General features: G+C 37.1%; 3 protein-coding genes and 1 long non-coding RNA gene across 5 annotated transcripts; 2 read left to right on the forward strand and 2 right to left on the reverse strand.

Moving 5' to 3' along the window:
* Window positions 1–1,693: 1,693 nt before the first annotated feature.
* On the forward strand, window positions 1,694–5,337 carry LOC7474051 (cytokinin hydroxylase). The gene is made up of 4 exons (XM_002321885.3): window positions 1,694–2,139; window positions 2,351–2,580; window positions 3,098–3,706; window positions 4,683–5,337. Exons 1-4 carry the CDS (start codon window positions 1,821–1,823, stop codon window positions 5,106–5,108), a joined length of 1,584 nt encoding a protein of 527 aa, XP_002321921.1. The 5' UTR covers window positions 1,694–1,820; the 3' UTR covers window positions 5,109–5,337.
* Window positions 5,338–8,272: 2,935 nt separating this feature from the next.
* Window positions 8,273–20,506, reverse strand: LOC7474052 (tripeptidyl-peptidase 2). Of its 2 annotated transcripts, XM_024586974.2 has the most exons (34): window positions 20,152–20,505; window positions 19,879–19,957; window positions 19,685–19,758; window positions 19,409–19,518; window positions 19,230–19,310; window positions 18,802–18,888; window positions 18,574–18,716; window positions 17,855–18,005; window positions 17,645–17,767; window positions 17,232–17,315; window positions 16,935–17,122; window positions 16,647–16,821; window positions 16,413–16,534; window positions 16,256–16,335; window positions 15,811–15,869; window positions 14,868–15,022; window positions 14,189–14,367; window positions 13,925–14,037; window positions 13,685–13,855; window positions 13,218–13,346; window positions 12,980–13,080; window positions 12,780–12,897; window positions 12,390–12,469; window positions 12,088–12,160; window positions 11,669–11,754; window positions 11,522–11,573; window positions 11,306–11,440; window positions 11,104–11,172; window positions 10,690–10,782; window positions 10,081–10,176; window positions 9,868–9,966; window positions 9,468–9,560; window positions 8,768–8,917; window positions 8,273–8,583 (listed from the first exon to the last, which is right to left on the reverse strand). In XM_024586974.2, exons 1-34 carry the CDS (start codon window positions 20,342–20,344, stop codon window positions 8,425–8,427), a joined length of 3,900 nt encoding a protein of 1,299 aa, XP_024442742.1. In that variant the 5' UTR covers window positions 20,345–20,505; the 3' UTR covers window positions 8,273–8,424. The 2 variants fall into 2 exon arrangements, with proteins under 2 accessions (XP_024442742.1, XP_024442743.1); XM_024586975.2 differs by lacking the exon at window positions 10,081–10,176 and having other exon boundaries at window positions 20,152–20,506.
* Window positions 20,507–21,319: 813 nt separating this feature from the next.
* On the forward strand, window positions 21,320–22,269 carry LOC127904399 (uncharacterized). The gene is made up of 2 exons (XR_008057540.1): window positions 21,320–21,532; window positions 21,678–22,269. It is a non-coding gene; the product is annotated as an uncharacterized LOC127904399 (long non-coding RNA).
* LOC7474053 (pectin acetylesterase 9) lies at window positions 21,939–27,709 on the reverse strand. The gene is made up of 13 exons (XM_002322442.4): window positions 26,834–27,709; window positions 26,600–26,682; window positions 25,098–25,227; window positions 24,368–24,447; window positions 24,051–24,137; window positions 23,783–23,907; window positions 23,630–23,690; window positions 23,492–23,548; window positions 23,326–23,403; window positions 23,112–23,217; window positions 22,878–23,026; window positions 22,495–22,611; window positions 21,939–22,406 (listed from the first exon to the last, which is right to left on the reverse strand). Exons 1-12 carry the CDS (start codon window positions 26,952–26,954, stop codon window positions 22,507–22,509), a joined length of 1,182 nt encoding a protein of 393 aa, XP_002322478.1. The 5' UTR covers window positions 26,955–27,709; the 3' UTR covers window positions 21,939–22,406; window positions 22,495–22,506.
* Between the last annotated feature and the right edge of the window lie 82 nt (window positions 27,710–27,791).

Genomic DNA, 27,791 nt, shown 5'->3' on the forward strand with positions numbered 1-27,791 from the left:
TGTGTATAAATATCACAAAGATATACACAAAGACTGTGATATTTATACACAAAGACTTGAGGGATTACTGATAAACTTAAATTTTCAAGGGACAGACTCAACCTCTCTTGGGCTCAGGCAAGGGAAAAACTCAATTCCCTTGGGCATAACTACTGTCAAAGAATTATATAAATCATATCTTGGGGTCTCACCTAAAAGTTTAAGCTATATATTGAGTTGAGATGATTTTTTAATATGATATTAGAGCCTTGTTGACCAATCGATCATAAGTTTGAATCTCACCTACCTCATTCTATTTGATAAAAATTAAGCACAAGGTAGTGTAGGCATATGCAAGTTTTAATCCCAAAGGACTTTCACTTAAGGGGGTGTGTTAGAGAATTATATAAATCATATCTTGGGGTCTCATCTAATAGTTTAAGTTTTAGGTAATTAAGATGATTTTTTTGACAACTATATTTTGGATCATATTCTCTCTACACCTTTAAGTGTATAAAAGTCTTCTAAAAGCTCATCATATTTCTATCAATATTAATGTCGTGTAAGAGATAGTTTGTTAAAGTTCTCTAAAAGTCCACTATATTTCCATAAACATTAATACATATGTCAATGATGTTTTCCCTAATTAAAACTATCATGGTGATATTATACTTTAGCTCCCCCTCTCTATAAAAAGACTATCATGAGCTATAAATAGATCATGAATCCTTCAAACAAAAAAGGTTTGGAATCTCTATTTTCTAGTGTATATTTATTTTCAGAGTATCTCTTTGTAATATTATTGCATTTTATCTCAAAAAGTCACTGACTTAATTATCGAAGAGTCTCAAAGTTCACCAAATAAGACCTTTTACATGTATCAAGCATCTGTCTCCAATCACCTTAGTTAGGAAGAATGAATCAGTATTGCCATAACCAAGAAATTAACCAATTATTCAAGATATAAGTCTTATCTTTAAGTTACTTGAATTTTTTAAGACATCATTAATTAATAATTAATATATAACATTAAATACAAGTTTAGTAGCATGGGCTATTGATTATCCCATTATGCAATTAAGAAAAAAAAAAAACCTTAATAATTATCCTATCTACCCTTTGGATGGTATGCTAGAGTATTAGAAAACCTTTAAAAAAAAAAAAACATTTGCTAGTTTCTAAGAGCTGCATGTGGCTAAACGGCAATCATATCTTTTTGTCCTATATAGTAAATATATAGATTAGAAGCCTGTGGTCTGTGACCCAAAAAGAAACTTTGATAATTATCAAGCGCGCGCGCGCACACGGTTGTTATCCAGTCCAAGAGGACGTGTGCTGAAGCCATGGCCAGTCAATAATTCAACTGGTGGAAAACACTCGGAGGAGGAATTCGTCTGAATTGTATTGTTTTTAATTTTAATTCCATACTTAACAATAAAAATCGAAACTAGAGATCTTGATAGCCCTCAAAATCAATAATAACGCAGGCTGGCGAAAGCACAGAAAATCAATATGGCCAGCCAAAAAAAGTTAAAAACAATAAAGTAATAGCTAATTGATATTCCCTACAAGACAAAAGGAGTTGAATAACAAGGAAAAAAGATGATGTTCAAACTTATACTATTTAAAAGGTGACTGTAGGCTTTTTAGTCAAATCTCCGACAATCTTGAAGCCCCTCATCTCCATCTATAAATACCCATCTTTCTCACCATTCCCAAAGCAATAAGAAAGAGCTAGCCAGCAAGCAAACAGTAGGAGTATACTGCTATTTCTACTTCTTTGAAAGATATTAGTGTCGCTACCTTTCGATTGTTTTTGTGTTTGAAAGATAAAGAGAGAGATGGGAGTGTTATTTCAAGTGCTTGTTGTTTCCATTCTTACTGCTTCTCTTTACATGATCTGGAGAATATTGTTTTCTTGCTGGATCTCGCCTGCTGGGGCGTATCTTAAGTTAAAGAAAAATGGGTTTGGAGGTCCTACTCCAAATTTCCCTCTAGGGAATCATAAGGAAATAAAAAATATTAGTAGGAAAGCCGCAGCAGCAGCAGCAGCTTCTTCTACTAATATTACTACCTTTTCTTCTCCTGGGACCTCAGAAATCTCTAACGATATTCATTCTTCAGTTTTTCCCTACTTCTCTCAATGGCAAAAGTCTCATGGTAAGACTCATGAACTTCTTCTTCTGAATCTTCCTGTCTCTACGTGTGCACATTTGTTACAGTTTCAAGGTTTCTTTTTAAAACAAGTATACATACACATGTATCGGTATACGTACTTGTCGGTTAAATTAATGCACACTGTTCGATATTATCTATCTATCTATCTATCTATCTATCTAGTATGAATAATAATATATACGTTGTCTTGCAGGGAAGGTATTCATTTACTGGTTAGGTACAGAGCCGTTTCTGTACATAGCAGACCCAGAGTTCCTAAAAACAATGAGTTCAGGGGTGATGGGAAAGAGTTGGGGAAAGCCTGAAGTGTTTAAACATGATAGAGAGCCCATGTTTGGTAACGGTTTGGTCATGGTTGAAGGTGATGAATGGGTTCGCCACCGCCATGTTATCACCCCTGCGTTCTCTCCAGCCAACTTGAAGGTCCATAACATCTCTCTCTTCTTACTCCTTTTCTATTGTTAAAGAGTATATACTACTATATATTCTACGTGTGTAATCTTCAGGGTTTTTAATTTGTTTGCCCAAGTGGTTGAAAAATCTCAGTTCATTTTAATCACAAAGTTTTGATCATTTTCAACCAAGTTGCACTATAACTCTTGAATTAAACTTACACTAGCTAGTTTACCATCAGTACAATCACCATCATGAATTCCATAAAATATTGGGTGGTGTAAATATGGTAGTTAATTCCAATTGTGAATTTTGACGAAAGAATGCACTCAAAACATTGACATTTCCATCACTAATTACCATAATTGTGTATGTGTTAATACATCACCTTATACCCAAAATAGAAAAGGATATGTTTGCTTTTCCAAGATTCTATAAATTTAATTACCCAATGAATGAATCTCTCTATATATGCTATATCAGATTTGTTTTTATTCCAAATCAGATTTGTTTTTATTCTAAATCAGATTTGTTTCTTGTCCTATAGGCCATGTCAAGCTTGATGGTGGAGTCCACCACAAAGATGCTAGACAAGTGGGCTGCCCTCATAAATTCCGGCAGCCAAGAAATCGACGTCGAGAGAGAAATCACCGCGACGGCTGGAGAGATCATAGCCAAGACAAGCTTTGGCATAAGCTATGAAAATGGGAGCAAAGTGTTTGAAAAACTAAGGGCAATGCAAATCACTCTATTTAAATCAAACCGTTATGTAGGAGTACCCTTTAGCAAGCTCGTGTTCCCTGGGAAAACCATGGAGGCCAAAAAACTTGGAAAAGAAATCGATGCTCTCCTCTTAACTATCGTAACAGCTCGTAAGAATTCTAATGAGGGGTGCGGTCAAAAAGACTTGCTAGGGTTGCTGCTCCAGGAGAACGGTGTAGATGGGCGGTTAGGGAAGAAGTTAACAACAAGGGAATTGGTCGATGAGTGCAAGACTTTCTTCTTCGGTGGGCACGAGACCACAGCATTGGCTCTTTCATGGACAATGCTGCTTTTGGCGATGCATCCAGAGTGGCAAAACCAACTGAGAGAGGAGATTAGAGAAGTTACAGGAGATAAGGAAATCGATTTCACAAAGCTTGCTGGACTTAAGAAGGTAAGATGCTAGCTAGCTAGCTAGCTAGCTAGTTGTGATCATGCATGCATGTTTTGTTTGTTTGTTTGTCTGTCTATTGCTTAATCATGTGACCTGAAATTCTTAGGCTAAAAGTTGGAGTCCATAATACCATATATATATATAAACGAGGATGAATAATTGAAGGTGCATAGAGGGGCCATGCACCAATGAAAGATCGATGTTTTGCTTCATAAATTAACACGTGGATTAATTCACATGCATTTTATTTATTTACTTACAGGGACCCCAAACCAACCATGTTCTAAGACAGGCCATGTAGCCAAATAATCTCTATGATATATTTTTCTTTTGTCTAGGTAGTAGCATATATAAAATTCATGCATGTGGTTAATTATAATTAGTCATAATAATTATTTCTTTGAGAGATTTTGAGAAATATAGGTATTACAAATTATTTTCTTGACCTGTTTTTTTCGAAGAGAATTCTTCTTGATGAAGATTGACAGTTAGAGAGGGAGAATGGTCCAAATATTATATTGAATAAAAATAAAATTGAATTTGAAAACTCTATATATATTGGAGGAAACCAAATTTTAATTCGACATGACCATGGTCAAACACAGCATGGTCTTAGTCCACACCTTTGGGGTACTTAAGATGTCATGTCTGTGTGACACATGCACATAGTATCGAATTGACACCTTTTGTTCCCACCTGACACATGGCAAAACCCCAATGACTTTGACTGGCCAAAAGGGACACGGCCTATTTGTCAACATTCCTCAACCGTCCAATACTACACCACAAAATGACGGAAACAAGCTTACATGTGCATTTGGATCAGGATCTTGATTCTTACAAGTATGGCAGAATTTAACCATAATTTGGCACATATATTCCTGCATTTCTTATGATGTTCGATGACATAAAGTACCTTTTAAATTAAGGAGTCTTAATTTACTAATATTTTGTAAATGTTATCTCGATATTGCAGATGGGATGGGTGATGAATGAGGTGTTAAGACTGTACTCACCAGCACCCAATGTACAAAGGCAAGCTAGAGAAGACATTCAAGTAAATGACCTAATAATACCTAAAGGAACCAACATGTGGATCGATGTTGTAGCCATGAACCATGACCCTAAACTATGGGGAGAAGATGTGAATGAGTTTAAGCCAGAGAGGTTCAAGGATGACTTGTATGGTGGATGCAAACACAAGATGGGGTTCTTGCCTTTTGGGTTTGGAGGAAGAATGTGCATTGGGAGGAACTTGACAATGATGGAGTATAAGATTGTGCTAACCCTAGTTCTCACTAGGTTTTCATTCTCCATCTCCCCGAGTTACAGTCACTCTCCTGCGATTGTTCTCTCCTTGAGGCCTAGCAATGGCTTGCCACTCATTGTCAAACCCCTATAGGTCAGCTATATTCCATGCCATTAATAGCTAGCTAGGTCAAGCGTAGCTTTCGGGACACGAGATATATATAGATACCTAATTAAGCAGCTTTTTCTTGGAGCTTATCCACGTGTAAAAGATATGACTAATGTAGAAGATAGGTTCCTGATCATTTTAGTAGCCATAATTAATCATTTGAATGTTCTTTGTCATCAATTCAATTTCATAGTTTGGAATGTTATAAAATTAATGGGGTTGTAATATTGTTTCGAGTGGAAGAAATAGTTGAACAAAATGGATAGTTCAATGTCCACTAATGCCACAAACTCAGGACAATTAATCTCCAATGGGAAAGATGGGCCAAGAACAAAAAAGAAAAGAAAAGAAATCGCCACCACCATCAACGGACAGATACCTGGTTAGTAAAGTACGGAAAGTTTGGAAATAGCTTGCTGCCTCAGAGTATACAGTGGTGGTTTCATGACTTCCTCTTCCACTTGACAAAAACTGAGCAACAGCTAATTCTATTTTCCGACCACCCGCAACAGGAAATGCAAGACTTATGGAAGTAGGAGAAGAAAATGTTGCAGCACTCTCCCACTTCATAGGTCTTTGTAAGGGACAAAAGTCACCTGGCAGAAATGAGATCGATCCTAGAAAACGAGACAACTGGAGCCTGATTCTTCACTACTGTCTTAGGCTATATTAATAATTATGGTGCCTGGGATCCTGAAAATGGGACCACGCCATGTTGCTTTGGTAATAATGCAGATCATCTCTTAGCTTGGTGGGATCAACCACTATCTATGCTGAAAAGAAAGATAAAGAAACACACATTGGTAAAATGAAGTACCTCTCAACTTCTAAAATAAGATCCTGCCTAGCTAGTGAGAACAAAAGCAACAGATGCTTTGAAGCCACAATGCTGAAACTCCCAAGTTAGACTAATAACATAAGAAGCTTGGCAAAACAACATATATCGATCTCTTTGCAAGTTGTGCAAGAACAAGTATCGGTTTGCGTGCAGTTGTGAGAATTCTCATGACGTCTGTCTCATGATATAATCCAGCATACAAGTTAAAGAGTAGAACCAATTCATGGTAGTTTCAGAGTGTATAGAGACTCAACAAGCATCCAAAAGTGTTGAAAACTGAAGATAAAGAAGGAATGAGAAGTCAAAATTAGGCAAAACAAAACGTAAAGAACATCCAAAATCTGATAACATTCTAGAATTCTTAAAAGGAGAAGATGGAGCAGAGTGATCTTAACTTACTTGGAGCTGCGCCCATTGTCTGTGAGAAGGGGATACTCAGGAGCCCTCACAACAGGCCTTTCAGTAGAGCGTACGTAGCTCAATACATTCCCCGAATTAGGTGCCAATTTCAAATTAGTAGCACCTTCATTAAACTTTCGTTGGACCTCAGTTGTCTTCATACCTCCAGTCTCTGACATTAAGATACAGAGAACACACATCAGTTTCCAGTGTAACCTATTTCAAGTTTCAACCATTGTCACGTCCCCCAATCTTCTTCTGGTTTGAAAAATCCTTCCGGCCATTTCATGGGGCTCCTTCTCAGACCAGCTTCACCTTCTAAGCCTCGTTCTTGACTTCTGGCTTTATAACCTCTTTACATTCACGATATTGTCTGAGCTCCAATTCTTGTGTACTACCTCATTCATTCTTGACCACCTCCATGCACTTCCAAAGATCAATTAAGCATTTCTTGTCCGAATCTTTCAGACAGACCCTTCTTGTTCTTGCTTAGAATCAGCTTTCTTCCATTCTCTTTCACTGCAATTAACCACTCCAAGTACGTAGATGTGGATTGATCAAGTCCAGCCTTTGTAACAGAGAACCCTCTATTCCCACTATCATCTTCTTTCTTGAAAGCATCAAGGATTGATCAAGTCTGGTTTTGTAACAGAGAACCCTCTATACCCACTATCATCTTCTTTCTTGAAAGCATCAACATCACACGCTTCACTGTCATCTTCAATCTCATTAGATATATACCCAGAGACGGGAAGTTTTGCTTAAACAAAACACCCTCTTCCTTAACTTCCCTTTTTTCGTTGATGTGTCGAGATTTTTAAATAAAATTAAAGAACAGGAAAATTTAAGACAAAAGGAATTAAAAAGAAATTAATCAAGAAATATTCATAGAAAGAACTAAAAAAGAAGTTAGAATTTTTAAGAAAAGAAGTAGTAAATAAAATTTGAAGAAACTTCAATCACCTAATTTAATTCCTTCCTCTTCTACGTACATAGCCATGAGAGAGTGTAATGCTTAAACTTCTGCTCACAATCGTGGCCCTGACTCTTAACCTTATGAATCTTGAAGTGCTCTTTTTCATTTGTTTCGCTCTCACTATACTTTTGCTCTTGGTACATTGATTTGCATGTTCTACTACTGGCAGTGGCACTTAGTCGTCTTCATTATGATCACCAACTTGGTTATCATCTTCAACAAAGTTTTCATTCTCATCTATCTGGTTTTCCATCTTTGATTGAAGGACTGTGGGGAAAAAAAGCCATGCAAAGAAATTGAGTTTTAATGGCTTGCCATGTGCTTTTATCCATGATATAATGGTTAATTTCATTTTACCTTCAAGTAATTTCTTTTTAAGAAATTATTCTTTATCAGTCACCCTCTAATATTTTATTATTTATCAATAAAGTCTTTCAATCTACTTCTGTCAGAAAAGTCATTGGAATATGTTTTTACATTTTGTAGACTTCAATCCTCCTTTAAAAAAAACTACATATTGTTATTCAATTAATTCTCGAAAAACCTTTTTCACATTATTCATTTTAAAACACACTAAAAAATTTGATTTGAAAGTTTAATAATATTTAATTAAAAAGATAAAATAAAAAAATTCAAGTTCAAATACATTTTAAAGTGAGTTAATAACAAAAAAAAATATACATATAGTTCATTTAAATTTTATTCTAGAAAAACAAAAACAAATTTGAAAGCTCAAGTGAATCGATAGTACTAAGCTATTAGATACTTTTTGAATACTAATATTGTTTTTTTAAAAATAAAGTAAATCTACAGTACTCAAGACCCGGCTCCTTTAGTCAGATAAACTTTGAAGCCGGGTTTAATAACTATGCTAGAAACTGAGAATCAAGCAAAAGAGGTGAGGAAATACATCTGAGGCCAAAACAACACTAAAAAGAGGTGAAGTTAAGGCTATCTACCCATTTGATATACTTTATTGAAAAAAATTATACAACAACCTACTGCCAAAGTTTGAGCGGGATAAATTTGGTTGCTAACAGCAGCCTATTAATTTATCATCCAATCCAATCTTGTAAACATAAATGAAGTTAAAAAAGAGGCAAGCTTGGTGGGAACCGCACGAGCATCCACTCTTTCTCATATGTTGATAAATGTTTCCATCCAATCTCATCAAGCAACGAGAGCTTCAGTTCATACAGCTTCTTCTTGGGTGGATCTCCATTATCTTGCATCATTTCATTCAATGCCTGGAGGCAACGGATGATCATTGATCATCAGGTTCAACTAAAATGACCAACATAAAAACCAAACCCTAATATGTCTTCTCAATATACTTTCTTGACAAATGACAAATGCTATCTTGTGATCAGAATAACCTATGACGTGAGACGAAGTTAACAAGAAAACATGACACAAGGAAGAAAAGTTTACCTTTAGTGCTGCTCCTAGCCTCCCACGTCGTCTTTCACGTAGCACTAAGAGGGTGCCATATTTAGAGGACTTTGCATCAACCCATTTTTGCAGCCCTTTGAAATTGTCCTCGAACAAATCTTTTGTGCCTTCTGTTTCAGCTTTCCTTACCTGCCATGATAATAGTTGTAAAATACATGAAGCACAAATACCACTGAAACAAGGAAACTAAATTCATGTTGGTGTCAATAATAGATATACGCCCATCATTATCTGCGTGTGTATCCATGCTTAGGAATTTGGCAAATCAAACACCTGTAGAAATACCGTGTAGAATCCCTTACCAAAAATCAGAAAAAGAAAACCAACAGAAAGTTTCAGGGACAAAAAATAAAGGTCTGCCGTGGCTCAAGACAAAATTTCAAAAAGGACCACAGGTTGCAGGGGTCCTCGACTCTCTCTGTCTCTAACCAGCGAGGTTCTCCAACCCTCCTTGAAAACATTTTTTCTTGGAAAGAACCAAGGGGAAGCACACATGTTTCAGAAAACATAAAAATTTTGCCTATCCAATCCGGATTTTGATACCAGCACCCTTGTCCTGTCAATTGGACACGGGTACTATAGGTAAAATCAGTTACTCCATGTTACAAATTTGATAGAATTACAAAAAACCACTTCAAGGGGCATAAACCTACAACCAAACAGAGATGATCTTCACTACCTTTAGAGATTCATTCTCCACCAATGCCAACCCTTTTTGGTACAGTGCCTCGGCCAATTCATCCCTGGTCGTCTCCATTGCCTTTTTCTTTTTCTACAATAAAAGCATAACAAGTGCAGCTTCATAACTGCTATTCAAGTAAATGAATGCAAATGCATGCTACAATTGAAAAAAGAGAGAGGAGAAAGATGAAAACAGTAGGAGGGAGCAGAGCTCACATCATCTTGAGCACGCACAAGAAACTAAAACCACAAAACTGTAGCAACCATGTTATATATTTGTGTTAATTTTGTTAAAATTAATATACCAATAGCTCATTTATGAACTTTGAAAAATCTCAGAAATTTTGTCCAAAAGGGAACCACAAAGAAGGTGGAAAATTAGCAACACGGATACACACCTCTGTCTCCTCATCTTCTGGATCACTCTTGAGTGAAAAGAACTTTGCCAACTCATCTTTGTCAATACTATCAATTACCTCATCTGCTGCATCCATAACCTGCAGAATGCATGCACAACAGAAATCCCATTTCCATAGCACGTCTCTCAACAGAGGATGTGAAAAAACTTGCACTACAACATATACTATTACTACTCCTTTAATAGAGCTTACATCTTCATGATGATGAATTTTATCTTCCACCTTACTCTGTGAAAGCAAGCCTTCCAAAATCTTAGCAAGTAGTGGAGTGTAGTTTGGGTAATCAGACTGCCAAAGACATGATGATTATTAGGTGACAATGTATTGGAAAAATTCTATAGCCTTTAAATGCGATTGGCTGCCTACTGCTTAGGAGGCTGAGTTTAAAAGGCCTGAAATGCATATGATCTAAGCACATGTTGAGGTTTCAAAGCCCGCAAGAATTTCTCATGGTGGAATTGTCCTCGAGTCAATGCATAACAAATAGGAAAAAAAAAGCAAGATTCTTCAATATAGGAAACCTCTACCAGCTTTACAAAAATTAGCCAAGTTAAATGCATTGAAATCCAACATGACGATGAAATTCCATCATATGGGAAAAAATTTAACCACTTATTCTCGGAAATTTACTGGATTTTGAATTATTCATTCACAAGATGATTTGACCTAAACAGTTGAGTTTGAAAAGAACAAAAAAAATATGAACTCTTTGAAATCATGAAATGCTCTTTCTTCACAATGTCAAGAAATAGCTTAAAAAGGACAGTAGTATATTAGTCTTTAAATTTAGCAATATCCAACCTTAAGAGAAGTGGATAGCTTTTTCCATTCCGAGCGTTCTTCATCAGTGTCTTGTTTTAGGCTTGAAAGAACTCTTATCTTTGCATCTCGAACCTGAGGTATACAAGTAGTTGAAGCCTCTAAACTCAAATATGATAATCAAAACCTCAGTATTCAACAGTACAGGATGGACAGATCATCAAGAATTAAAAGGTAACAGAAAAATCTAAGGATTCAAGCAAATGTTCCACGAGGCACGTGCCTGTTTGATAATGCAAAGAAATTCAATAAATGCCACTTCACTGCACCCAGGTAAGGTGATAAGAGTCATAAGACTATAGTCTTTTATAGCTAATGCAAGAATCGACTGCCTCACAGTTATCAAGTTACTTGAAAATGTACTTCAAACATCTTGCTACAAAATGGCACAAGTACCTCTTCTTCTAAACGCTCAGACACAGTTTTCAGGCTAGTTGAAGAACTTTTTCCCTTGTCCTCATCAACCTGTCAAAGCAACAATAGAAAAAAGATAAACACGGCCTTGGATTTAGTTTACTATTAGAACAATGGCAGGCATCTTCTTTAGATCCTCATAAAATGACTTATAAGGGCCAAAAAACAAGGACATATATGCAACCTTATTTGGTGGCACTACATAAGAGATTTGGTAAGATACAGGGTTCTTTTGTGAACTTTCCTCCCCTTCCTGGCCAGCAAGTGATAGCTTTCCATATGAGATTGCTCCAAGCAGTACAGATCCTTGTGGAGCATTCTGCAGAATTTCAAGGGTATCATTGGGCAATTTCAGTTTATATTGTTCTTTTACCACAGGAGTTGGGAATCAGGATAATACCTTCGGGAGCTTGTCTTTCACTGGTGGGCCCAAGTAAATTGCTTCTTTCTTCCTACAAAATAACTTCGAAGTTATAAATGCACACTGAAATAGATAATAACACAGGGTTAGTAAACCATAGAAATAATCATTCAGGACAGGACATGCCCTGGAACTAAAACTGAGGACTTAAAAGCACCATCTCCCATCACAGGACCATCAGGTTCAGAGAAAAAGTTCAATCGAATGACATCCTGGATTAAAAAGAAAAGAGTCAGTTATTTGATTAGCACCATCATTTGCAATACATCAAGTTCCTAAATAAAAAGAATGCTCAATCGAGAGAAACCAATATCCTATCGAGCAAAAGGAAAGCCAAAGTCAAATTTATTGATGGTAAAACTTTGTGCTAATAAAAACTTGACTCGGGCACAAAATGTTTCACACAAAAACAAGAAAGAAAATGCACAAATTGGATAATGCCAAAGCATATTCAAATATCAGAGTACCAACTACAATAGTTTGGCACCTGTTTACTTCATCTAAAAGCTCAAGAATTCAATATGTTAAAATAAAAGATACACTACCTTGTCATCCAAATTCCTCTCAATAAACAATAGCAACTGCTTCATCTTTTCCAAATATTGCATATTGTCATGCCTGCACATAATCAGTATCATAACAGAGATTAATCTAGATTTTAAGCATTTGCTACAAAATAAAGTTTAAAATTATTAAATGTTCTAGTCTTAAGAAAAAATGAGGTTTTTCCTACTTTCCTGACTTTATAGAATCTGTTACAAACAAGTGCAAATAAAATCATAAAGAAAATTGGTTATTATATGTGAATTTGAATACATTTTGGGCTGCCTCGGAAATTGGGCCATACCGTAGATATAGGCGTAAATTGTATTCACCCTTGGGAAGTTTTGTAGCACTAGGATAGACATCACCCATGGCATATACACGCTGTAAAGGGAAAAAATAAAATAAGAAAACAGGAACCAGCTCTGCCCATTCAAAGCAAAAGGGAATGGTAAGCATCATCTGTTACTATATAGAGAAAGCATTTAACTTGCTGGTACATCGAATGATATGAAGCAGTACACAATAGCATGTGATTAGAGCAACATTTTTCAGTGTATAGATAAGAACTGAAATACTAAATTGACTTCCAAGAAATCCAAGTTTTATACTAGTAATTAACTATTCCAGTCCTCGGGCAATGATCAATGCTATAAAATTTTATATGCTAAGACAATATAAATTGTTTAAGTACCTTGTTAGTGTCAGAAACCATATAAAATTGTGATTCAAATTTTGTGTCATATATGCGATTGTTAAGCAATGGAACTTGAGGTTTCACTTCAGCTCCATCTTCCAATTTAAACTTGTAACTGCAGAACAACAAAGAAAAAAGATTGGATGATAATAAGAGTTGAAATTCCATGAATATGCGGAAGTAGAACCGTAACCGACGTTAATGTCAGTGCCAGTGTCTGTTTTCCAGAGGGTAGTTTGTCGCGATTCTCTGTAAGAGTACCAAGTTTAGCATCGACGGGTCGATATGGAACTCTTATCTGTAAGATGAAAATGAAGAAATGCAGCATTAGAAAGCAAACAACCACACCAAAAGAAAAGTATTACATTTATTTAAAGGGAAACAAAAGAAACAATTACAACCCACGTCATCTGGGAAACAGAAGCTATATTTCACCTTATTCAGAGTAGCAGCAGGGACGAGATTCTCAGATGACAATAGAGCTTCAGCATCAATTCTTATAGGTGCTTCACTTCCATCAAGAATGATTTCCTCTTTATTGATGGCAATCCCATGAAACAAAATCTAGGCATTATAATATACAAATAAGCAACTTAGAACGCGCATGATAACAAATATGAGCTTACAATTTACTTTTCTGATTGTTAACCAAATCAATGGACTAGCAAAACATATTAGCTTTATCTTTTATATCACAAGATGGAATATCCCAATCTATAAATTTCTAAATTACCCCAATTAATCAAACGCTTACACTAAATGGCGGTCCAGAGTCCAAACACTATTCAGAGCCATAACACCCCCCCCCTCCCCCCAAAAAAAAAATTGAATAATAAATAAATAAAATCTCCCAATAGACAGCCAGTTAAAAAAGTACAGAAAGCTTAGAAATGGCTTGTTACCTCAAAGTCTACAATGGTGGTTTCATGACTTCCTATCCCACTTGACCAAAACTGAGCAACAGCTAATTCCATTGTCTGACCACCCACAACAGGAAATGCAAAACTTTTGGCAGTAGGAGAAGAAAATGTTACAACACTCTCCCACTTCATAGGTCTTTGTAAGGGACAAATCTGCACATCACAACCACATTAAAAGGATGTCTATGGAACGTAATATAACATTCTCACTGCATGCTGTACCTGAACAGTGTCGACAAAAAATCGTCGAGTAGTATCAAACCCTGATGTTTTCATAGTTGCCTCAACCCAAGTAGCACCAAATGGCACTTCAATATATCTCCTTTCTATGTGCCCTGTTCAAGCAATTTTTCCATGATAAGAAGAAAAATTAGTTAGGTTTTGCCATAAAATCTTGCTCAGACATCAAGGTAGCGTAACCTAAAATCCCTCAAAGCCCAAAATCATAATTTCATATCATCATATATAGGATAGGACAAAAGTGACCTGGTAGAAATGACATCCTAGAAAATGAAATGAATGGAGGGTGATTCTTCACTGTCATAGGCTTTGTTATGGTGACTGGGATCCTGAAAATGGGACCACGCCATGGTGCTTTGCAATCAACCCCGTATACTTCATAATAATGTAGACCTTCACTTAGCTTGGTGGGATTAACCACTATGCTGAAAAGAAAAGAAAAGAAACACACATTACTAAATGAAATACCTCTCAACATCTAAATAAGATCCTGCTAGCGAGAACATAAACAACAGATAATTCGAAACCATAATGCTGAAACTTATAAATTAGACTAATAACAGACAGTGAGAGAAAACCTCAAAATAGTTCCTCGTCAGAAGGTTGGGAAAAAATAGATGGCTATCTTAGCATGATGTGCATAAACAAATATCTGTTTGCATGCGGTTCTGAGGATTCTCATGATGTCTGCCTAATGATAATCCGGCATATAAGTTAAAGAGTAGAACCAGTTTATGGTATTTTCATATCATTTCAGTGTATAGAGCCTCAACAATCAGCCAAAAGAGTTAAAAAAACGAAGATAAAGGAGTGAAATGATCAGAAAGTCAAAATAGGCAAAACAAAATGTAAATAACATCCACGATCTGAAACAATTCAAGAATTCATCAAAAGGAGAAGACGGAGCTGAGTGATGCTAACTAACTTGAAGCTACGCCCATTGTTAGTGAGAAGGAGATACTCAGGAGCCCTCACAACAACTTTTTCAGTAGAGTGTAACTCAATGCATTCCTCGAAGGGAACCAATTCTTCCAAGTTACTTGCACCTTCATGAAACTTTGGTTGGACTTGCACCGTCCACTGTCAAAAATATTGCTTTTGTTATAAAAATGACAGATACAGTGGAACTGAAAAAACTTGTTGCCAGAAGACATACCCTTTCCTATCAATGTGATGCATAAGATAGATAAAAATGGAGGGAATTCTTGTACGACTAAATAATCATATATTATAATATTTCATACAACTCATCATGTGTACATTTATATAGCATTTATAAGCTATAAACCAGCAGTAAGGACACCAATTGCTACAGGTATTGACAAGGCCTGATGACACTGCATGATAAAAATGAAAATGCGTGCAACTCCGTTGTGATAAAAAAAATAGTAAGATGAGAAAACATTAGGGAATATAGGCACCTACCAACAAAGAAACAAAAATCTACAAAATAAACTAGTGCTGGCAAATGACTGCATATAATACACAAATCAAGCTAGATAGTAAATAAAAAAAAGGAACCACCTCCCTGTTTCAATTGAATAAACTGATTTCCAATCAGCATTTCCCAACAAAATATGGTTTTCAGGCAGAGGAAACAAGAGCAGAACTTGGGTTGCAATAATCATAGCGATCAACACTAGGTGCAACCTCATGCTCTTTCTCAGCCAAGGCATGTCCCATGAAGCATTAACATGATTTATGCTGATGATAACTATATGATTGTTTTAAACTGAAAAAAACCAGAACGTTAACAAACGCATACAAAGAGAATTCCAGGAATTCAACAAGCTCAAACAGAATTATCACATGTATGCATCCATATTTTTCACAATAATAATCAGCATCAAGTTTAATAATGCCTGCACCTCTGTAGGTTGTTGGCAAGCACTAGCCTCCCTCAGGTAGATGCCTCGTGAAGTAGGAGCTGCAGCAAAAATGCATCATATATAGAGTTACGATTTCTTTGCACTGATAATCCAAAATCTACTAGAATTCTTCAATCCCGACACGGGCAGAAGAAACTTGATCGCTAGTGAACAATAGCTCAAACTTCCTTGAAAAAATTAAAAAGCCTCTAAAAATTCATGAAATCAGTTGTAGGCGAGGCAGGATTATCTCCGAATATCAGGCAAAATCCCCCAATAGTTAACGAATTATCATGAGGGGCATAGCAATTATTTTAAAATAACTATACAATAGTAAGCAAATATCACTTTTTTTTCAAAATTTCGAAGTAGCATAATGATCAGACCGAAAAAGTCTAGTGTTTGCATGTTATGTGTGGAGCTGGAAGACATCACCTATACTTACTTGATTTTCCAGATTGATTGACCATTATTTCATAGCAAATACATGGAATATTCCGAGACTGCCTTATATATTCGTGGGCTCTGTCATGCAAAAAAAAGTTAAGACAGACTACAGATGACAATTGTAAAGGAACAGATGCCTAGGAAGAAAATCTAACCTGTCAACTTGCATAAGCCCCTGTCCAGTGGATAGTTTATCTGCTGGCAATTCACCTACAGGACCGGATGTATTCTCAAGGGCCTTCCTTACACTGTATGGACTTACAGGAATACCCTCAGCCTGCGCAAATGATGTTCCCACAAGAAGCTTTAATTTAACACTGACAGAGTAGAACCAACCGTGCAACAAGGGCAAAAGGAGGATAAAAAGGAATAGAATGGTAAACGAGAACCTTCATTGCACTAATAAGTAATGCAACTCCACCACAAGCAGATGGAGATGCCATTGATGTTCCATTCATAAGCATGCGTTTTTGAAGAGTCCAGGTAGGGACAGGAGCAACAGCCCCTCCAGGAGCACTAATACTGACCCCAAGATCTCCATCAGAAGTTGGTCCTCGGCTTGACCTGCATCCCATTTCAACAAATTACAAAGTATTCACGTTCAAACAATAGCAATGGCCTAATGTTGAGTTTGCAGAAACCTAAATATAGAGTCAGGCAAAAGGAAATTAGTATACCATGTGTATTCAAGTCCTTCAGAAGGAGGCTCAACCACAGAATGAGCACCTGCAGCCATGGAAGGAGAGACATATGCACCAACACCTATAATGCTTGAAGTTGTGCCACCAGGAGCACCAACAGTACTTAATGCTGGACCACCATTGCCAGCACTACTTACAAATATAAGACGGTGCTTGTTCACCACCTAATTAAAAGCAATGGTAACCCATAGCATATAAGATTGTGAAAGAATAAATACAGAAAAGAAGATAAACACTTATCAAAGCTGAAATTGCAAGGTTTGGATTTGATACTTCATTAACAAGGTCAACGAAGCGGCCATAATCTGGCAGTAACGTTGGTTCCCCATAACTCATGTTGATGAGATCACATTTATGCTGCAAAAACGAAAGTGTCATTAGTTAATAAACTATTTAAAAAAAAACAAATTGCCTTATACAATACACACATCACCAATAATACAATATGTTAAAGTAAACAAACCTTTGAATGACAGATTGGACAATACAATGACAGTGCAGCAATCCTCGAGAATGGACAAAAAGAATTCAAAATACTATCTATCACAGCATTACTCCCCCTGCCCCGCATTTTGTTTGTTCCGGGGAAAGGGAGTTTGAACTCACAATGTCCTCTTGCAAGGAGAGATTTAGCTAGTATTTCGGTAACTACAACTGATTTTAGAAAAGAAATAAATTATACATACCTCCACAGCAGCTATTAGGGCCCGGATCAAGCCAGTGCCTGTCTCCATTGAACCTAAACGTGTGTCGCCAATTTTGCAAGATATCAACTGGGCCCCGGGTGCAATTCCATTCAATAACGGCTCCTGACATAGTTAAAAATGACAGAAATCAAGTCATTTCTAAAAGAAAGAAAGAAAAACGAAAAACTAAAGTAAATTAAATAGCAGTACCTTCGGGTGGAAGGCTGCAGCAATACCAGCAACATGAGTTCCATGAGGCGAGCAATCCGTTACAATACTTAAGATGTTTCCGTCACTATAAACATTAAGAACAAATGCACAGGCATCTAACTTGCTGAACACTCCATGCTTCCTTTCAATCCTGAAAGAGCATTTTCCATGGAATTTAGGTATCCAGATCGTGTAAAAGATCTACTAACTCATTTAGTTCACTAGCCTTTCCAACGTTAACAATAGCTAAAATACAAAACTAACAAGGATTTCAAGATCTGAGCAGAAGTGTTTGATTAAAATTCCTCAAAAGCTTGAGAATGCAGCCAAAAACAGGTCAGATGCCAAGTTTTTCATCCAAACAGAGAGAAGGGCTGCATGTAGGGGTATTGATCGTCCATTACAATGTGCACACATTTGCAAATGTGGAAGGAGTAAGACTCACATTCTCTAAGCTTATCAAAACATACAGTGGATAAACTTATACAGACCGAACCGTGCTGTGTATACCTAAACTCCTAATAGCTTTAAGTTCAACAAGGATGCCTTTCCTTCTACACACTACACAGTACACATGATGAACAAATTTATGAAACAATTAATTGTAAATGAATGAACTATAATCAGCAGAAATTAATCTTCAAAAGATATAGTGAGTCTGAAAAGATGAAAGGCATCTTCTGGGATATAAATATAAAGAAATTTTAACTATGGCATACCTATAATTTGTAAGCGGTACGAAGTTAGCTAGCTGTCCACAATCTGAGTCATCCTCAACACTCTGTGTGTCAAGAGCAGCCCTCCACAGATCTCCATCATGCCATACAACAGCATCTATGACAGGCCCCTTGTCATCATAGCTCTAAAATATAGAAAAGAGATATGCATTTTCAGGAAAACAACAATAGTTTGGGAAGAGGAATGGATTAAAAGAACCTGGCACTCACATCAGCCTGTTTCCGTAGCAAATCAATTCTGGCTTGGAGGTCTTCACGAACCCTTTTCAAGTCTGCTTCCTCTGGATTGGAGTGTTTCTGGAAACAAGCATATCTTAAAGAATTATGCAGGAATACAGAGAAATGTGCAGGCTATGGGAGCATCAAGAACATCAATGCCTCGGCAATCACTGGTTCACCAAAGTTGGCAAAATGTTATGAATACATCCCGGGTGCTGATTTTAGTTTCAGCTTAATTCATTGAATGCAACAAATTTGATCTTCTAGGTTTTTTTTATATGAGGAGGAGTTTGTATGTGGAAACCAGAAACTTGACTGCCCAATACACATGTCTGAAATTTGAATGAAATAGCAATTACACTTTTTAATGACTGATACACATGTAACAGATAAATGCAGAAGCAATATGTTCATACAACCTCGTTGAATTCGTCCAGATGCTTTACAGCCTTGGCGATTTCTTCTTGGTTTTTCTTGTCCCACTTCTTTTTCCTCTCTTTCTGTCAGCAAATGGAAAAAAGGAGAGTTTTTTTCTTATCATTGAAATTAACAAATGCTTAAGATCTTGTTTTTTAAGTTCCAAATTATATTGCTTTACCTTCAAACGAGAAGTCAGTGTGTCAGTGAGTAGCTCATACAAAAACTTGTAACCCACATGCCATTCACCAGAAGGATTCTTCCATGAAGAATTGACAACCAAAGAAGCACCTTTTTTTAAAAGAAAAAGGAAAAGGAAAGGGAAGAACTGATTAAAAACCAAAGTACAGATTGAAAAAACTCTGCAAATCTTAGAACACTCAGTGATTACCGACGTCAAAAGGTTAACACACACAAAGAAAATAAGCAATCGTTCGTGATTCTAGCCAAACCAGACCTGAAGCTCCTTGAATGCAACCATCTGCATCAGCCTTCACCACTTTTGAAGTATCAATATCTCCGCTCCCAGTACTTCATAAAACACACACAAAACTTCAAACTTTAAAATTACTACTAACAATAAGATTGCTAGTAATAAAAAAGAATAAAAAAGACAAAATCCCGCCAATTATTTAAAAAATTTAAACTTACCAATCAATAACATCAAGCACTTTCGGCTTCCCATCTGATGTCACTTGTAATCCAGAGGCAGCCGGATCAACTCCAGAATCTAAACCATAAATCCAATCAATCCGTAATAACTACAAAGTCATGATCTTTATATCCCACAATCACAGAGAGAAGGAGAGAAAAGGGGTTCCTTTTTTATCAATCAATTCTTCATAATAACGACACAAAAGCAATGGTTTTTTTAATATCATAGGCAAAAAGAAAAGATGGGGGTTCTTTTTATATAAAGTATACCAAAGATAGCAATGATGACACCACGGCCATCATATTGAGGGTGAGCTTCAACGAAGTGATCAGCACCAATCTCTTTCTTAGGCATCAAGGAAGCCAAAAAAGTTGATTCATTCAGCTTGAAATTCCTGAGAGGCCGGTTCTCATCTCCACCACCATAACCACCAGATGTTTCAGTAATTGAATCCCCAGGCATCCCTTTGAACAATACACCACTTCTACTACGTTAACTTTTGCTAGTGTTAAAGTGCTGTCTCCTTATGTTTTGGAAGAGCTTTATGTTGCGTTTGTTTGCAAGTATAGAAGATGGAGACTGAAAATAGAATGGGGCTTTGGTGGCCCAGTTGTTGGGTTTATTATATAACGGCTGATTTGCATGGTTAGTAATGAATATAGGGGTATATTTTTATTTTTTTTTAGTTTAACGTGGGTGTCCGGGCCAGCTTGCGCGTACCTCGACTAATCCTACGGGCCCTGAAGTTAACGACCATGTAAGCCTCCAGTGACCATCATATGAGCAACCACAGGGCTCGAACCTGAGACCACAGAGGGAGCAAACCTCTTTGTCCCAAACTCTTACCACTGAGTCACCATCTAGATGGTTAGGGGTATTTTTTTTATCTTTTTTGTTAGTGGGTTTTGTAAGGATGTTTTGGGAATTTTGGCGGGACGGCTGCAGTGGTGGTGGTGTGGTGATCGAGTGTCGCCTGGTAAAGTTGCTATGGTGGTGGATTTTTGTTTGGGTTGGGATAAGGATGTGGTGGCAGAATGTTTGGAAGTGGTGGAAATTACTGTCTGTCCTTGCATGTAATTGTAATGACTTGTAAGTTTCCTTAGTCACGACCCTCATTAGGAGGGTCCAGTTGGAAATTTCTTATCTTTCAATTTCAATTCAAATAGGGTTCGTGATTGGTATCGACTACGCTACAATTGATAATTTCATGAAAATAATCAACAATGTGGACATATTATCTACAAAAGGCAAGATTGTGAAGCTAGCTGGCACTAATTGGTGCAGCTAAGTCAACAAAATGGGCACCAATTCAGTGCCACTTGCAGCACCAATTGATGCCACTTGCCTTGCTCTTGTCTTTTGCAAGACAAAAACAAGGATGCTTGCCTATAAATAGGCAGTGCATCATTGCCATATATATCACACCAAAAAAGAGAAACAAGAGAGCAAGAAGAGAGAGTGAAGGAGAGTAATCCCACAAAGTTGTGAGGTATTTGTGAGATAATAAGTGAGGTGTTTTCTCCCAGTAATAGAGAGATTTCAGTTGTTCTACTATTAGTAGAGAGAGGTTGTAATTCTCACATTACTTAGTAAAATCCTTCTGTACTTGCTCGTGGACGTAGCCAAATTGAATGAACCACGTAAATTCTTGTGTGTCTAATTTCTCATTTTATCCTATTCTTTATTTTTTTTCTTATCGGGTTTGCATGCCAGTATCCTAACAAAAATGGATTTGTACGGCCTAATCCGAAATTCTAACCCAGGTCTGATGTTGTAAGGAAATTTCTTTTGTCAGACAAGGAGGACTTATTCCGATCATGACTTTCATTTTGCTTTGGACGTTGGATTCCCAGCGTAGAGAAGTGATATCCAATCAAGGACATGGAGAATTATTAAAGCTATAGCATTGTGCTCGCTACCTGGTACGCTACAGAATTATTCCCAGCTAAACGAATTAATGCGTGATTAATCCTCTCCTCTATTCATTGAACAAAAGCTGAACCCTTGATTATATATTATACCTCCTCCTTCATACCACATTACTTCAAGCATAGAATTGGATTCCCTGGTATTTTCGTCCCCAGCAGCAAATATTATTAGAAAAAAGAAATGTGATTATAGGCAGCCACAGAAGAGAACATTTTGAATCAATCACTCCTCTAAATACTAAACATCCTCACCATAATTCCCATCTCAACAAGTTTTTGAGACCTCTCTCTATCACTCTCCTCGTTGATGTCATCATCATCCTATTTAAAGCCTTCAATTTTTTCACTGCCTAACTTGAAAAAATCTGTGAACCTTCTCTGTGTTGATATTGATTTTACTATATTTCTCACCAGCTTATGATTTCCTCTAGAGTTAAAAAAAATAAATATTCTGAACTCCATCAATCGTTTCCTGCACTTCCTTTAGCATCCCTTCTTTACACTCTTCTTTTTCTTTCATGGTATCTCCAGGATTCTAGCAACGAAGCTAGTAAAAATCTCTGTTTTCCCATCTATGTCTTTCCCGTGTACGAAACCTGCAACATTTGCACTTCATCAACAAGAACACGAGGTGATCTGCCAATGATAATAAATATACCTGAGGTCGCGAGGAAACTGACATACCTATGCAATGAACTATGCTACAATGTTATGGCAGGAGGTGCCGCAAGGATATGCACAGTCAATTAACTTGCTTGTATTTCTACTAAAATACCAGTCGCCAACGGCTTCTGCAATGGTCTGAAAAAGGACGTCGAGATTTTACTCACAATGCCAAACAATTTAAGTTTTGCAAGTAGTTTAAACTAAGAAGAAAGGGAAACATAAGAGATGGTATGTCTTAACTATTGCCGTAACCTTTACATAGAACAATGTTGGCTTCAGGATTTTCAATGATTTTATGAGTGATTCGGCCATGATCTTGAACTGATAAAACATGGCCTGAATTTAAAGCAGGTGATCTAAGATTTTCCTAGAGCATAACGGGCATTATGTTAGCAATGTACCTTACTGTGTATTTGCGGGGAGTCTAGCGCAAACCATGTGTCTTGTGACTCACTTTGGCAATGAGCAAAGCATGAATTTATAAACATTCCCCCTCTTCTAGAATATATGCGAGATGATAGCAACGCCACCAGCATGTCTTGCCTGAAATCTGGATACGAGATGTTTTCAGTTTATTCAAATTGCAAAACTTTGAGCTCATATACAGGATGGATAATGCCCAAGCAGAGACCAACCTTGCAATATGTCAAGCTGTCGTGTGTTACATGATGCTATGTTAAGCTTGCAACGGTTCCAGTGTCCTCTCGTGTCAGCGGAAGGTGGAACCAATGCATGATGGAACTGTTAAATTTGGCAGTTTCAATCATTCTTTATTGTCTAATGAACATAAAAATACAAAGCGATGCTGCTACGCGATTTCAGATAAATGAAGGCCGAGACAGAAATTACTTGGTAAACATCATAGGCTGTGTTCAAGATGAAGAATGGTGTTGTGATGTATTTCAAGAAATACTGCGGAAACATGCACTGCACCAATACAAGATAAATGCAATTACCACCCGAGTTAGCAAAAACCAGACTAAAAGGTTAGACAGGAGGCTTCAGTAAAAGGTACCAGTTTTGGGTTGTTGAGGAAACTAGTGCAGTTCTTATTGAGATTCTCTTCAATCCCCTGCCGCGGAAAGTTCAAAATATCAATGCAAGATTCATGATTTAGCACGCGCAATGGAACACAGATTTCAGTAAGTTGTACCTGTAGAGAAACAAGGTTTTCAAAGAAGTTCCTCATTGTGTGGTTCAAAGTGACGTCTCTTCTGTAAGAACAAGCACAAAAAATATGAAAACATAAATAAAAAGACAGAAAACAAATTATACTGCACATTCATAAAAGAAAGAGCAAACCGACTCGTCCATGAAAAAACCGGCATCACTCAAGCATTTCACACTGGTATTCCTCGGTAATATCCTGGCAAAGTTTTCGCAATGGAGAAAGGATGATAAACCCCCAGCAGAGCAACCTGAAAGCAAAGCCTAGAGAAGAGATGGTTCAAAACTACAATCAAATTTATGACCACAAAGATCACATTTCCACTTCTGGGATGATTTTAAGCAGAAGACAATAGTCTATTCAAAACGAAGAGGCACGTTCAATAATTCCATTGAGAGATTTTTACCTTGCGTGCATGCATCAAGCCTTTGGGGAGAAGATCAAGAATGATTGCTTCCCAAATCTTTTTCCCTCTAAAGTAAAGGACTGATGTCTGTTTCAATCACATGCACACCAAACGGATCAAGTTAACTAAGCTTTAATCTGATGTTTGGTGCAAGAAAATTTGTGCAACAAACAAAATTTTCTTACTTTACTAAACAGAGACGAATGTATATATTTAAGTTCACTAGATTTTAGCAAGATTATGATTAAGCTTTAAGCTTTGAACTCCAAAACCAACATGACAACAAAAGGAATGAAAATTTTAGGTGAGCGGACTACCCCATTGTCGAACTTGGCATCTCCAGAAAACGAGCCTCCATCACAATATCTAAGCTTCACACGGTTCCAATTGTAAAAATCTGATAAAGAAAACAGAATTTAACGGTTAATTAACTTGAATAAACAACAACAAGAAGACCAATTCTACACACGGGGATGTTAAAATCATGCCATTTTTTGCCATTAAATTTGTAGCCTGTGACTAAATGCTAGTATTCTGCTTCAAACACACTGAGAAATCACTGCCATTTTTTGCAATTGCACTGAGAAGCTTTTTCTTTGTATATGTAAACAAGCTATTAAAAAAGTACATAAATCCATACAAGATTTAGGTGGTTATTAATGTTTTGTATCTTGAACATGAGACAGGACCAAAAGTCAATCATGTGAACAAGCTATTAAGATTTCTCATCTGTGTTTATCTCTTTCTGTACTATTTTTTTTGGTCTGAAACTCACTAACACATTCTCGGGAGTATTATTGACCCCTGAAGACAATAAAATAGGGCTTTGGTTTTTTTTTTTTTTTTTTCAGAGACAAGAAAAGCAGGAAAGGCTGGAAAAGGAGAGAAGCTAGCTGGAAGCCTAGAAGCAGTAGCTGTCTGTCGACTGTATTATATATCACGTGAAACAAGACATGAAGAACATGGACATGTCATGTATGCATATGCTAGATTTCTGTGAACTAAATAATGGGCAATTAGATTTTGGATAACAAGGTGATTAATTACCTGGATTAAGAGAGGCATTGTTGCTTAGGATTCCATTGAAATCCTCCAACTTGTTCATGTAAAGGGTAGATCCCCGCCGCGTTTGGGCTCTCTCCAAGCATGATAGGATATCATTGCACCATCCACCTCCCTATCAAACATCATAATCATTTTTTACTTCCTGTTAACTTTCAGCTTCCTAATTTCACAGTTCTGGATCCCACCAACTATTTTCTTTTCCCTAAAAGCCAATCCAAACCCCTTCCTTGGTGTGGGTGTGTTATCTCATGTCAAAAAAACCTAAACATTAACTTTTTTGGAGAATCTTCTTTTTGAAGCTTTTTAAGATTTTCAAGCTTTTGTAGTTTTTTTTTCCTCGTATTATTTGCAACTTCTATATATTCCAACTGGTCACCACTGCCACCATGGTTAAGTTAATGCCTAAGCTGTAAGCCAAAACCAAAACCAAAACCAAAACTGATGGGCAACAATAGGGACTGTTAGTTATTACATCAAAGGCTTTGCTTAGGTTGAAAGTTTGGAATCTAGACCAATGATTTTCCCATTTGGACCAGCAATTCTTTTGAGACCATATCGTGGGACGTACTCTTTGGTGCATCTTTTGCAGCTCTTTAACTTCTTTCGGCATTTTCCTTTTCGTAGGGCCATTGAGGTCACGAAATGAGCAAAATTTCTCAATAAACATGGCGGGAGTAATAGATGTGACAACTGGATTATTGTAGCGATCAAAATTGCTGTATTCCTATGAAATGACTTCACAAATTGAGAGTTGAAATGTTACTTTCACACGTTCTACCTTCCAGTTTTCAGCAAGCCCATCAATAGTTTTAACCTGCTATACCAATAATGAATTTCTACCCTCTTTAGCAGATGACCAGACGAATCCAGGCCACAGATCTGCACAGTCTCTGAAATGGTGAAGCGAGCTGCAAGTTGCACTGGCAACATGATGCACGAGACCCTAGGCAAATTAAACCCACTTTGTCGTATTGGTTTCCTAAATCTTCCAACCATACAAAACTTAACGAAGGTCAACACATCTTCCCCAAGGTCACTGTACATTCACCAAAGAATACTGCCTACATGGCAAGTTCTCATTGGATACCTTTTGTGAACCGATTTTGTGTGGTACTGACCCTATTATAATAAACCAATGAACTTTTATCATGATAGCTTCTAACCATAGTTTTTTCATTCAACTATTTTCAGATGAATTTATGCATTGGTTTTTATAATATATTTATGTATCAACTACGACTGAATTTTTTTTTCAATTATTTAAAAAAACATGTTTTTTATATTGATATGGTATATCTATTATTTAGAAGAATAAAACCTTTTAAATATCAAATTCTAAAATTTGAATTGGAGAAGAAGTAAAGAAAGACTGAAATTGATTTAATTCTGGATCGCTTAACATGCCATGACCGTGTTAATGACTTTATTATCAACTAAACTAGCTAATGAATACTTAAATTATCCTTCTACCATAAGGATTTTACCTCAAATTGCAGAAGCCAGTTGCGTGCACCAGCACCGAATCCTCTGTGCAAGTGATACGCTGGCAAACTTCCATCCAAGCAAACTACGAATAACAATATTCACCAACAAGGAAGAAGAAAACAAGGGTTGATGATAAAATAGTATATAGTAATTAATTAATGCTTCATAAATAAAGAATTGATGATGTATCAATAAGACAGTAAGAGATAAAATAGTATATAGTAAGAACTTACAGCCACCAATTTTGGAAGCATTGGGAACCAGGGTCATCTTAACAAGAAGCCGGCTATCTGAGCAAGTGCACCATGATGCCAAATTCAACAATACCAGTAAAATGGCTACTGCTAAATCCATCTTGAATGGGAGATGGGGGCGTTAGCTTTATAGAATTAAGATGGATCTTGAATGGCAGCAATGCGCTTTGTACGCTGAAAGGAACTGAAATCAGACGCTTATGACATGAAAGAGAAGGGACATTAGGGAATCTACAACCGGAGGGGTGTCAGCTCTAACTCATGCATTGCTCATGTTCTTAACCAGACATGGACAATCCAGTCCATGTGACGAGAGCTAGGACTTGGGATCCTATTCAAGGAAGCAAAAAAGAGATAAAGAAGAAACTGAAAAGGGAAAGGTTAAATTTGGGCAAGGTGTGTCAGCTGTATTTAAGGAGAGGAAGGGAATTTAGTAGTGAAAGATGTTGGCAATATCCAAGAAGCACTGTGACTTGAAGCCTTGAAGTTGCCAAGGTGGTTTTTCGTCTGTCTTGGAAAGAGATGGCGGAGAGAAGTGCAAGAGGGGAAGGGAAAGCAATGGACCGAACTTGGTATATGGGACCCGTCAAGAAATAGATTAATTAATCGTGTTATGATAAGAGTCTTGAAAGGGAAGACAAGCACCAGTCTTTGGTGTGGAAATTGGTGGTGGATGGATTATATATTGGGTTGGTGAAGATAACGTTTTAGAAGTCATTGTTTCCTAGCGAGAAAGTTTTGTCTGTGTGGGGAAGACGAAGGGGGATTCGTTGTTGAGAATTCCAGCCACCTTGCGACTTGTGAGTGCCTGGCGGTCCCCTTTATGGCTACTTGCCCTCATGAAGCCGCAGCCTTATGCGTCTCTCTCCCCCCCCCCCCCCCCCCCCCCGGCCCTTCCTTCCTTGTAATGGATGCATCAACAAATCCTGTATTCCTG

This window comes from Populus trichocarpa, chromosome 15 (assembly GCF_000002775.5).
Source record: "Populus trichocarpa isolate Nisqually-1 chromosome 15, P.trichocarpa_v4.1, whole genome shotgun sequence".
Lineage (NCBI taxonomy): Eukaryota > Viridiplantae > Streptophyta > Magnoliopsida > Malpighiales > Salicaceae > Populus > Populus trichocarpa.